Here is a 13,504-nt window from a genome sequence, read left to right as displayed (position 1 = left end):
AGGGAGCTTCTCCAACACCACCACAGTGCTCCACTGCTGGCCACTGAGCACGCTAATGAAGCAGTGCAGGGGTTAAGGGAGACTGTGCCTTGTACATGTCGTCCCTTCCAAATCTCACCAGCCAGTCTGGGATTTGAATTGGCAGGGCTCCAATGTTTAAAGTTCACTTCTGTATCTATGATGTGACTGACGCCCCAATTTTATGCAGTATGTATCACTCGATATGAAGAGCCGCTAGAGTCACCACACAATGTGAAAAAGCTCTCTGACACACAAACCTGTATTTCTGTTTGAGACCAGGTAAAGAGAAATGTTAAATGCAGACTTGACAATTCATCGGCCTACACCAGTCGAGGTGGCCTCATGGTTACAGAGTCTGCCTCAGAAATCAAAGATCATAAGCTCAATCCCTGCAACAGCCAAGGAGCCCATCAGCAGTCATGTGTTCTGTCGAGATGACCTCAAGCAATACACCAAACCCTCCTGCTCTCTCACTGTAAGCCAGATAAGAGTGTCAGCTAACCGCCTACGATGTGAATGTAAGACACCGACAGTATATCACACAGAGTTTAGCATTCATTTATACCTTGGAGATCACCTCTCTATTTTTATGTGCCTATAAAAGCGCCAGGCGGAACAGCACCGACACTGCAAGTATCACCTGGCCAACTGTTTCATTTCCCAGTCACTGACGGTTCAAAGTTAATATCTCAAGACCTGCAGAGGTAACTCTTTCAAAATGACACTGAAGAGATGAAGGAGGTCTATTTTAAAGGAATGCTGAAGAGGAAGTGGAGGGTTTAAAAGCCTTGACTGAGTAAACATAGAATAATTGGACTTCTAATTAAAGGCAGTTTCAGGCCAGCCAGCAGACTGACCCTAGTGTGAAAGTGACATTTTGAAATTTAAAAAAAAAAAAAAAAAATCCCCCCAAAAAAGAAAGAAAAAAACATGTAGGCGAGAAGATTTAATGAGAGAGTCTCTCCACTTCCTTTTCCTTGTGGGGAGTGACCTTTCCAACTCCCTAGTGACAACGTTCCCTCCAGATTTATTGGGCCTCTCCCTTGGCTGCATGGGAATAAAGAGAAGAGTTGCCTCACCATCCAGACACTGACCTTTAATTTGACACAGGCTAGGAAAAGCAGGACGCACGATGCCTGGCCAACTAGCAGCATCAAATGGAAGAAGGGACCCACCATCGGCACAAATGAGTTGAAAGCCCACAACCTTCTTGTGGTGCCTTTGTTGACACAGTTCATTTCCATCAGGTGCTTTGTGCGGCGGATGAATGCCACAGTGGCACGGCATGAATGCCGGGTGTTTGTACCCAGACACATGAAGGGATCAAAGGGAGGCTAGGTGGAGGACAGGGGAACAGGAAGTGGCTGATGATGGGTTTCCACCCAGCCAGCAGATGGCTATTGTCCTAAAGTATTAATGAGAGACAGGCCCAAGTCTCCCTTTCTGAAGTCCCAAGCAAATCATAATGTCCAAGACAAGTCAAGCCAAAGTGGGCCATGTCAGACATAGGGTCTTTAATCTGAAGCTTTGAGCATGTACTTTGAGAGTGTACAGTACATTACTAAACAATACACTGAATTCAAACTGAATGTTGTATAAAAGATTGCAGAATGGATTTAATTAATTTTTATAATGCACATCTCAATGCACTTTTAATCAATAGGAAACATGAAAAATAAAACCAATGCACTACTTGACTGCTTGACTGTCATCACCCCAACAACATATGTGAATATATTTCACATGGATAACCTGATATCCATGAGGCATTCTATATTGGCTCAACTGATCCTGGACAAATACAGCAATGTCAAGGCTTGTGTTCTGCCAGCCAGAGCTAGAATAAGACTTCTGGTCCAATCAGTTCCAGGATAAAAACATCACTTCTACAAATCCACATCACTCAAATATCATACAAATGATTTTGCAATACAATCAGTACATTTTTATGATAATGCCTGTTCTAATCATGTTGTTTTAGTCAACATAAGCTCCACAAATTAGCATTTAAGTGCCTCAAGCTTTAAGTTAAAACAGCCCAAAATAGCAGTAACTTCATACCCAAAGATGTTTTGACATGCTGTATATGTGCAGTGGCAATAAAAAGTGCCTTTGCTGTATTCAGTTTAGTCAGTATTTTATATGGCTGCTGCCCTTTGTGACACATTCACCCTCTATTTTTCATGATTATTCGTAATTTTGCCACATTGATAATGTTTTCTGGTGACGTCTTGAAACTTTTTGAGCAGCTAATGGTTACTTTCCTTGGTAAAGAGCTGGCAATACTGCTTTTGTCAATCAGGTGAGAAGGGGCTCTCTGTTTGAAAAACCCTAAAGCGAGCAAACTTGACACAGTAATGACAGTTCCATCTACAGTATATTACCCCAAAGATGCTGGTGTCTCCTTATGTCTCAAACCAAGACAGAAATAAAAATGGACAAACATTTACTGACATCACTGTCTCAGAATTATGTGATCTTTTTTTCAAAATTATGTCAGAAATATAACATCTTTTCAGAGATTATGAAAACATCATTTGAAACGTGTTTTTTTTCCTCAGGTGAGTGCAATATGCCGCTGTGCAATCCAGCGTTGTATGACCAGTTTTAAATGATGTGCCAGCTCCCTTCTTCCAGCCCCCCAGGCGTGCGAGAGAGAGAAACACAGCAGACTACCATGAGCAATAAACAATGATGATTTACTGTAATAATAATGACAATAAGCCAGTACAGTCCCTTCGCCATGCTGAGACAAAACAATTCAACCATATAGAATAAATCATTATAGCAAAATTACACAATAGGGTGTCCTTTGCTGTGATTACTGGGTGCCTACGCAATCGGCAGCAGGTGCAGCACAGAAGCATCAGCAGCACCAGATGGGTATGTATAATCTCAGTAAAGAATATCTTGAAGGGAATAATTAGCTATACAACCATTAACATTCTGTGGTCAAGATGCTACAGCAGTTCACTGTGCCACGCTGCTGCCTGCCTGTAGCGGGAGCTGAGCCTGTGCTGCCAGCGTGAAGAACAAGAACCATAAGATCACAATCACAAAACAGGCAGTGATCAGCCTGTGGGAAAGCCCCACTTATTAAGCCCCTAAAACTTAACCTCTGTTCATCAATACATATAATACATAATTAGACGTTTTTTTTCCAAGAAAAAAAAAACATTCCTTAACGCCATAAAACAGTACAATAAAAAACAATAAAAATTTAACTCTTAACCGTGCCCTCATTAGAAATGTGCACATCTAAGAGCACACTGGCTTGTAACCAGAACAAAGAAGTCCGATCCTGTAACACACGGAAATTGTGCCGTATTTCATAATCTACCACAAAATAAAAAAAATAAAAAAAACACTAATATTGTTCATGTGAAGTAACCCTTTTGAGTTGGTGTTGTTGTTTGTTGTTTTTTTGAAAATAAAACACGACCAGCAGTCCCGCACCGTGACCAACAGAGCTGGTGTAGCACCACCCCAATAGCTGACAGGATGGGCTGTGGGATTTGTGACGTGCCAAATCTGGCGAGCCCAGGGTCTGTGTAAATTTCAGGTTAGATCTTGTGACAAACTTTGCACAGACGCAAGTCAGCATGGTCAAGGTCAGACCTTTTAAGGGATTTAAACTTAAGAAAAACACATTTTTGAGTGGAAGAGGTCTTTAATTTCGCATTGGTTCTCATTATCTTTCTATCCATGAGCCAAATATACTGTCAGGGAGGGAAATTTAACTTTTGCATATTTTTTCACCCACCCACTACTATAAAAGAGATCCCAAGCTAAACTTGTGGAGAAGCAAAGTTGTTCTTTCACTGTCACATTCAGCCCAACTGTAATAACAATGTGCAGATCCAACCAGGAATTCATTTTGCCAAACCTAAAGTTTCCTTTCAATTATTTAGCATCAATGCACACCTCTCACCTCCTCGCTGTGTTGACATCTCCCTCTTCATCGAGGCTTTTTCTGTCTTGTAGTGCTGTGTGTGTGTGTGTGTGTGTGTGTGTTGTGTGTGTGTGTGTGTGAGTGAGTGTGTGTTTGGTGAGGGGGACTGCAGTTGAAGCAGAAACTCAAACAGGGGTGAGAAAAAGAGAGAGAGACAGTGACAGAGAGGAAGAGCAAGCAGTGTTCCCATTCCAGTCATTTTCTGCTCTCCGTAAAAACTACAAAGACATCTGAGATTTGGACCTGCCATACATCAGCAGAAGGTCTCCAGTCGTGCAGCTAGGAGATGGAGAAAAGGCTTCAAATTGCACTAAGACAGCAAAATTAGGGCAATAATTGCCAGCATTTTTTTTTTTTTATTATTATCAATAAATGTCCATTTTGCATCTTGCTATTGCTGATTGACATAACAGAGTAGTGATTAAAGCCAGTTTATGAAAAGCTTTAACATTTGCTGTATGGTGTCTAGTAGGATCTGATCAATGCTTCAGTAAAGGACATGTAATGTTTCCAAATTGTTTGCAATTTTGAAAAAAAAAAAAAAAAAAAAAAAAAACTATGTCACTACTATTCACGACTATAAATGAATGAAAACATTGTTACAGATGAAATATAAATGTATAAATGTATTAGAGAGATCACATTATAATTAATGCAGTAGTACGGGTAGGTTGATTTGAACTAATTTGTTTACTGTGATATTTTTACAGTTTGATTTATTCGTATTTATTTTTGTAATCAAAACTGGTCTTCTGTTAATGTCTATTAACTTATGTCAATTATTGATATAGTGAGAGAAAGAGAGAGAGAGAGAGAGAGAGAGAGAGAGAGAGAGAAATCATTTTAAGCAACACAGCAGTTACTAATGTTCATCAGAAGTGATAAACACCTACTTTAATTAGACCTTGCACCTCCTCCATTACACTGAAATTAGGTGACTCCATTCCACCTGACCCAGACCACCGAACAGTGATGCTTTCTCTCATAAAGCCTGCACACTGCATCAACAGTAAGTGGTAGTCACTCCTAACGAACTAAGCAATGTGATGTGAAATAAAGGCTACCTTCTAATGTTTTGATGGAGAAGAGCGTTCACATATAGGGCAATGGAAAAAAAGAATCTCTCACAAGCTTCTCTATCATCCATAGCAATTTTAGGGTTGAAGTTTTTTTTTGTTTTTTTTACCCAACAATGGTCAGGTCAGTGACTTCTGACCCTGGATCTTCTCGCTGTTGATTGCTTCTAATATTGGTTCCCTGGAAGCTGAACCTTTTATACTCACTGTAAGTCGCTGTGGATAAAGGCATCAACAAGATGCTGAAAATGTAAATACTATAAGAGGTTGATGTTTGTTTCCCATTTGCATCTTGCAAGCACATTAATTCAGAGTGGTGATCAAATATTTGCGTGTGAGGTGCCTGGTTATTCTTTATGCTAAACAAATTGAGTGCTGGAGAGTTAATCAGATCCAAAGTTTAGAGCTTCGTATTGAGTTGCATGTTTACATTTACATTTGACTCAGCCGATAGTCATCCTACCTAACAGTTAGATGCTCAGGGTCTTGCACAAGGACATGTCGGCAGGACACATGTTTGATGATGGACACATTGGGTTTCTGCACAGATTGAACCGTCTGTAATGTCCAGCTGATCACTACCAGGTACTCTGGCTTGTTATTATACACTATAATAAAATACACTTGACTGATCAAGGTCATCGAATAATAACAACAGTGATGTTTTGACAGGGGCCAGTGTGAAAGTAAAGCAGGCTACAAAATTATAGCCATAGCTGTGTCCTTTCTATCAGGCCCTGAAACAAGCTGATTATGTTGGGATATTCTGTGTGGTAGAGCTTGTCAGCAGACCTCCATGCACCATACAGATATACAAGACAGAAAAACACAATCTATCGACCGGTGGAACTGACATGTCAACATAATCTGTCAGGTTGGTTAGTGCCAAAAACCACATTTCCATTCTATTCCTGCATACCGACGCCTACCACACAAAACCATTTATATTAATTTGCTAACATGATCTCCTCTTTAACTGTGGATGTCAACTAACAGCAAAGTGAATTTTCTAAACCCCCAAGCTGAGAGGAATTTTCACAAGGTTGTGAGTTTCATCTTGTGTCATTATGTTTTATATTAGCAGCATTTCCCAGTAAAGCGGTAAATATCGAGACCATTACTGATCATGATATTTCCATTAACAGACATACCAGGCACCAGGTGTTTAGAGCAGAAAATGTAAAAGCTTTCACAAACTGGTTTCAGATTAAATCACTGTTGAGTTATATAGAGAGCGGCACAATGGACTTTTATTTATGCTACAATCCATTTTATAGGTTTCTCTTGTTTTCTTTGAAATACTGTTTTGTTTGACTGTAAAGCCCACTGCAATGCAGCTGACTGTAAAATTTGTTATATAAATACACTTTGGTTTGGTTTAATTACACAAAAATTATGTATGTTACTTAAATCATCCAGAATACTGGGAACTCCGCCTTTTGTTGTTGTCGAGTCGAGGCATGTGACACCATACAAGCTCTTTCATATAGAAACAAATATAACACTTCATAAACCAAAGACCAGAAAAAGTGAGAAGATGATCATGATGAGAAGAGCGAGGAATTTGGGGGGTGATTGGGGTGGAGTGTTAATTGCAGTTATCAGGGCTACGGCACATGGGATAAATGAGATCTTTAATCTGTTTGATTTAGCCTGTGGTGGCCTGAACCGGTGATGAAGGGATTGGATTAAATTCTCCCCAGTTCAGGACTCTCTGATGGGCTAGGCTTTGACTAGACCTGTCTGACATAGACATCAATGAGGCTGGTCTTCTGAGGATAAGGGTTAGACATAATAATTAATCTGGTTTGACATCATCATCCTCTTTGTCACTCAGCAACCATCCGCCTGCATTAATGAGTCCACAATAAAGGCCTGTCATGGACTGTTTGGAGAGGATTTTCCACCAGTTATGATGCCTCCACCTTTTTCTTGCACAAAAGAGTCTACCACATTTTTAGTCTAATAATAAATCTTTATGATGTGAGATTCTGTGAGTGGCATCAAATTGAGGTAGGTTACTGTAGAGGATGGGATACTTCTGCTTCTACTGGTGGTTGTGAATGACTTCTAATGATCACAAACTTGAGCTGATGAGTCTATAATGCTTTTTGTTTACCACAATGGAGCAGAGTATTACACTGCCAATGTCAATTACAATCTTTTATTTGTTGTTAGGTTTCCAACATGGTGGCCCGTCCTCTGCTGGCGACCATGTCCAGAAATACAAATGCAGTGAAAAGACAACATTTCTAACTTTCATTCCACTTGTTAACGGAGCAGTTCACCCAAAACACTAATGCACAAAAAATTCCCACTTTCTCCAATTAAAATCTACCCATCCAATGTCTGTGTGATTGGGTGGGGTTTCCAGTGAGCTGTGATCTCCCTTCACCCCAAGGCAACGGGGTTTTATGGCTATTGTTTTGTATAGCACTGATTCTTGAGAATTTGGATAAATCATGTCCCACTAAGAAAAATGCTATTTCTGCTGGAAATTTACAACATTTTAATGAATAAAAAGAATCAAGGGCATCATCAGGGGGTCCTTTGCACATTTGTAAGGTTTTTTCATAGGTTTATTTTTAATTTGTATGAATTTAATGATTATATGTTGGCCCATGCCCTACAAATCCAGTTGTCCTCGGATAGGAGATAATCATTTCAACTTGATTAAAACAACAAAAAGTAATAATTTCACTGAATAATATCTTTACCACATGAAAGAGTACATCATAATATGTATTAAAAACTACAAACGATGGGTTTTGAACAATATTTACTATTATTTTGTGGTTGCTCAAAATGTGTCCCAGATATTCGTCACCACCGTCAGATATTTATTTAAAAAATAATAATAAAAAAACTACAAGGTCAATTACATTCCTGAGGACCCCTTTTCAAACCTTCAGCTCTACTGCATGCTTCAAGACCACTCAGGCTCCTGGAAGTTTTCCATTTTCTCTTAAATCTCTTGATATTTTGGGACACTGCTACTGTCACAACCATAAATTGTCAACACCGTCACTTCTGTATAAAAAATATTAAATTAGATTATGGAATAAATGTATACTTTTTAAGAAGAGGTCTGATGTAGGTAGCAACAGGGGGGAAACAAGCTGGCTAATGTGAACAACTCATGCTTATCATGTGAAAGAGTAGTTTTTTGTCACCACCGTCAGACGTCACCACCGTCAGGTTTTCTGTCTGACGGTGATGACTGAAGTCTGAAAAATGCTTATAACAGTGCTCAGGATTGTTATTTTTTGTACCAAATAGTTAAATAAAGTTGTTAAGCAAGAAGCCATTGACTTGAGTGGTATAAATTTTGGAAATGTATGTTTTAATGAGGCAACTGTCACCACCGTCAGATTAGTGTCACCACCGTCAGAGGCAGTTATATTGGTTTTAAATGAATATGTTTACAATATGTTTCTTTGGTGCTGTTGAGTTATTAAAGTAATAGTCTCTTTAATACAAAAATATGTTTTTCAAATTAAAAAAAAACATCACGGTGACGGTGTTGACAAAAACAAAGTAGCCTAATAACTGGAAAAACCTATTTTATGAAAAAAATGCTAAATGTGGAGGTTGCACCGGTATATTGCTGAACAGCCAAGACCTTGGCCTATAATGATATACCTTCAGATTTTGTAATTTAACACACTTTTTTTTTTTTTCAAAATTAAAACCTGTTTTATCCAAATTCCCAAGAATCAGTGATAGTTCAAACTATCAAAAATGGACATGTTAAAAACTTAGGAGCAACATCTCTTTCCAAAGACAGTGACACTTACATGCAGCATAATCTACAGCCCTTGGAGGCAGGGAGTTTAGTTGGGAACTATTTCCTGCTGCAGAACAATGACAGTCTGTATCCATCCCCTCTTTATTTTGGATGGAGGCAGATAGACACAGTTTGCCAGCATTCAATGAAACACATTGCCTATGAAGTATTAAGAAGTATCAGAAGGCAACTGGACTTTGAGGGTCATTTGTGGGTTGCTGACTGAAATGAGCCTCATGTGTCTTGATATGTGAATGACCCTCAAAGGGTTATATGCCTGGGACTGTCACTGATGAAGACTCTTGGAAGAGTCATCAAATGTCTTCAAGACAAACAGTTTCGTTTGACTTGCTGCTTCTTGATATAATATGACCTGGATGACTGAGAATCTTCACCTATCCAGGCTGTGGATTATGCCGAGTATCCATGTTGGTGTTTGAAGAAAGAGCTATGGCTGTTGAATTTCCACATGTACATTTTTGACAGTTTGACAGTCCCACAAATGAATACCCATCCAGGTGCTGGGAGACAGGGCAGGCTCTCACCAAATCACACAGAAATTACATGGAATTATGAATTGCAGTGGGAGTAGGTGGGGTTTTTACTTTTTATATTCTTCTTCTTTTTTTTTTTTGGTGAACTTGTCTTTAAAATGTTGATGAGCTCCATTAGCTCATATAGACAAGAAAACAGCAACAACCACTTTGAGTGTACACACACACACACAAACACACACACAAACACATGCACACACACGCCTCTACCTTTGGATCAATCATTTTTCTATTTAACAACAGTGAAACAAAAAGCTATTAAATTCTTTTTTCTGTTGTGAGCCAGTAAAACGGAAAAGCAAATTCACCATTTGATTGCCTTTTCCCTTTTGCTTTTTAACAGTTAAAACCAAAGCTATGCCATTGTTTTTTTCTACTGTGAGCCAATAACACAGAAAAGCAATTACTCTGCTTTTTTGTGCGAACTTTGTTGAGAGATAACCTCTTATCTATAACATACTATATTATTAGAGACCAGTGGAATTAACTATAAATAACTAATAACTAATAACATTTAATACATCACACAATAATGTTAACATACAACATCCGAGAGTAAAGATATAATAAATGCATCCAGCAAAAAAAGCCTAAAACCTAAAAATAGCCTACATAGAAATAATATACAAACCACCACATAAAAATGAGTACATCAGGAAAAAATGAAATGAAATTAAGATGAGAAAAAATGGAAATGAGTTATCAGACTGATGACTTTTTTTTTCATATTTCATATAAGATGCAATTATATTGGAAGAGATAAGAGAGACACTCTTGTCCATATCATTATCCAGGTGAGGCAAATGAGTACACATGTGCATCCATAGTAACTGAAGTAAGATTATTTAATTCCGGTCTAGGCTGCCATTTATGTACTAGGCTACTATTTAATGGTAATGTCTGCATGTGAAATGACATTTGGAATTACATGTAAAATGGGACTGACTCCCAGGCATCTATTATTTTTGGAAATGTGTATTTTGCACTGTCAAATATTTGAACTTGGTGGGGAGCCACAGTCACTGGTTAGTGTGATTCAATATAAGATCGTAGACTGTAACTGAACAGATAACTGATATAAGATAAATTAATACCTCTGCATGTGGTCAGCTAATAGCACAGTTTTAGCTGTATTATAGATGTAGATCACATTAAGCTTGCTTCCCGAATGATTGAGTGCGCTCCAAAATCCAACTGGCTCATGCCTGTTTTGCCGACCTGACTCCACGGCACCCATTATAGTTAAATGATGGTGAAATTGTCATTGGATTACCATCAAAATGCTTGCAGAAGCACAAATATGATTTTTAAATTTGGCTTTGATTAAGAGCCAATAATGGGTAATTTATTGTTTGTTTTCACAGCTACTGTTACACAATTTGCGTACCAGCCACTAGCTGCTACAGCTGCAACCCACAGCCCTTTGAAACAGTTAGCTCCACCCTTGATGCATCATAAGAAGTGGTAGTTTGGTACATCCGAATGGAGTGTGACTATAGTTTACTGTGGTCCAGTGAGTGAGTAAGTGAGTGAGTGAGTGAATGAGTGAGTGAGTGAGTGAGTGCTATTAGAGCTCAAAGAGGTGCTTCACATCCAAAAAAGACTGATCCGAAGGTACATGTATTACATACACAGTGTGCAATTTATTTATTTATTTATTTTATTTTATTTTTATTATTATTATTTCCAGCATGGCAACGGGATTTTTCACATTTTGGTCACATATTGGTTAAGGTTAATGTTAGGGTTAGGCATGTGCTGATTACGGCTAATACAAGGGAAAGTCTGTAGAGAATGAATGTAAGTCAATTAAATCTTCCATCGCCCTGCTGGGAAAAACAAACAAAAAAAAAAAAAACATTATACAGTGGAGTGCAAGATGCAGCCAGTCAAGCCTTACAGAGGTCATCCACACTAGAAAAGAGACACCAACTGCCTCTCAGCCAACAACTGAAATTGCAAATGGCAGTGTGTTCAGGTAAGAGACTGTGACTGAGTTCCTCGCCGTGTTTACTCCTGGAAAATTGGGGAATAACAGGCTGTCATATAGTGACACATCAGCCTTTGTTAAAGAAATTACTTTGCTCTTCCCCTAGCTCTCTGATGCTTGGCCTCCTGGACAAATTGTCCATTTGGCGAGTACAGACTAAATGGAGCTGCATCTTCGGCATGTTGCTCTACCGAAGCACAAAGAACCAGGGCAGATAGGAATCCAATTATCCAAGGCAAATAATGGATGTCTCATTTAAGATGTGAGGCTGCTGCAACAGTAATAGCAGTGCCGCAATTTTCTACATGCCAGTCCCTATCAGTGGCATCATCATCTGTTCAGTACTAACTTATCTGCAGCCATGTACTCCAACCTAAGTCAAATACCAAAAATCATACTGAATGTTGTGAAGTTGACAGATAAAAAAAAAAAAAAAACCAAGAGGGTGTATATGGAGTCACAGCTGTCTTTCAACAGCAAAGAGAGTTGTCAGAGATACAGTATTTACTCACATGTAGCGCAGGTGTTGGTTCTGAGCGAAGGCGCGAGCCTGGATTATCTTCAGGTTGCAGTTCATGATTGTTCTGAAACACAGAACAGTAGAATACACAGCAAACTGTCACCAAACTGACACAACAGAGACATTTCTTCACTACTTGATTTCTGTTTCCTGGGAAACACACTGTGCCACAGTCTCACTTTCCCTACAGTATCATGATGATCTCACTGGGTCTGCATAACTATGGTTTCATGATAATGTAACAATTAGGTGCTACTGGATCATACTGGATGCTTATGGAAGCCATAGGTTGGTTTTATTTTATCAGTGGTCCTTTTTGGATAGCCTACCTACTTCAGCAAAAGTAATGCCGAACAAAACCCAGAATTTGTATGTGCAGCAAGAACGCATTGGACATTTCAGCCGAAGATGATACAAAACTGTAGCAGTCATGCGTGGCTCTATGTATCAATGGCAATAAAGAAAGTGAGAAATAGAAACACTGGCTAAATAAAAGAATATGAAATTTCCAATTCTGAACTCACGGAGGATTGCAAATTACTTGAAGCAGCATACATACGTATATGAACATATACAGATGAAGAGTGTCTGGGGTGCTCGGAGTGCAGCACAGAATAACTACTCTTATCTGCACGTGGACGCTCCGGATGTGTTGCTGAAAATGGAATTTAAGCTCACAGAATCCCTCTGGCGAAAGTACTAATGATTTATTAAATTCAGTTTGGAATTCACTCTTAGCCGGCATTAAAATTTAAGTTATTGTGACAACTCTAGTTCCAAAACCTTTTCATGTCAAGGGCCACAAATTAGGAATACTTTGGAGCACACACCTCCATTCGGCAAAGGTTCTTCCCAGGAAACAAGACTTATGTTGGCTGTCTCATCAGTAGAAGAAATTGAAACCTCTGAGTGGCATAGGCATACCTTCCCTCATTGTGTTAACTCCTAGATAGGGAAGAAACTGTGAATTCAAGCTAATCCTCATTTTGCTGGGAACCCCCTGGAATCCTCTCATGGACCCCTGGGATACCCTGCACCCCACTTTGGGAACCGCTGTGTTAGGCTACAATGGTAATGACTTCTAATCTTGTAATCACAGATGTCTCTTCCCAAAGAAGTCATTGACATCATCAGTGGGCACCTCATAACGCAGTGTGCTGATTACACCCAGCTGTTGGTGCCAATTATATTCTAGAGCTCTGATCACATCTCTGTGGTGTCTCACTGGGATGTGGATGTTTCATTATACAACCCCTGCTTCTCAAAGTGTTGTTCTGGGGTTCATCCAGGGGTGCTTGAGCTACTTTCACAAGGTCTCCAGCAAAATGAGGAAACAGTTTAATTTCACAATTTCATTCCGTAGAGGTTAGCACAATGACATACCAGGATGACTGTTGTGACTGGCTTATCACACCACCCATGATAATGACAATTTCATACATAATTATATCTAACAATGAAAAATAAAATCTCATATCAGGTGCCTTAGGACAAAACAACCAAATGGGGTCAAATGTTTATTTATTTTGAAACTGGTAAAGCAAATCTCCAGTCAGCATTATTATAGGTGTGACTGAGTCTCCCCGGGAGGGCGTCTCCACATT

General features: G+C 39.1%; 1 protein-coding gene across 1 annotated transcript in view; it reads right to left on the bottom strand.

The window, feature by feature from the left end:
- The window catches only part of ntrk3b (neurotrophic tyrosine kinase, receptor, type 3b), a 186,190-nt gene that overhangs the window by 134,987 nt on the left and 37,699 nt on the right, over window positions 1–13,504 (bottom strand). The window contains exon 4 of the mRNA XM_030048588.1: window positions 11,893–11,964. Within this exon, the coding sequence (XP_029904448.1) occupies window positions 11,893–11,964 (72 nt within the window). The remainder of the gene's footprint in view (window positions 1–11,892; window positions 11,965–13,504) is intronic.

This window comes from Myripristis murdjan, chromosome 3 (genome assembly GCF_902150065.1).
Source record: "Myripristis murdjan chromosome 3, fMyrMur1.1, whole genome shotgun sequence".
NCBI classification, from domain to species: Eukaryota; Metazoa; Chordata; class Actinopteri; order Holocentriformes; family Holocentridae; genus Myripristis; species Myripristis murdjan.
The sequence above is the reverse complement of the archived record's forward strand: the minus strand, read 5'-3'. Positions and strand labels throughout refer to the sequence as shown.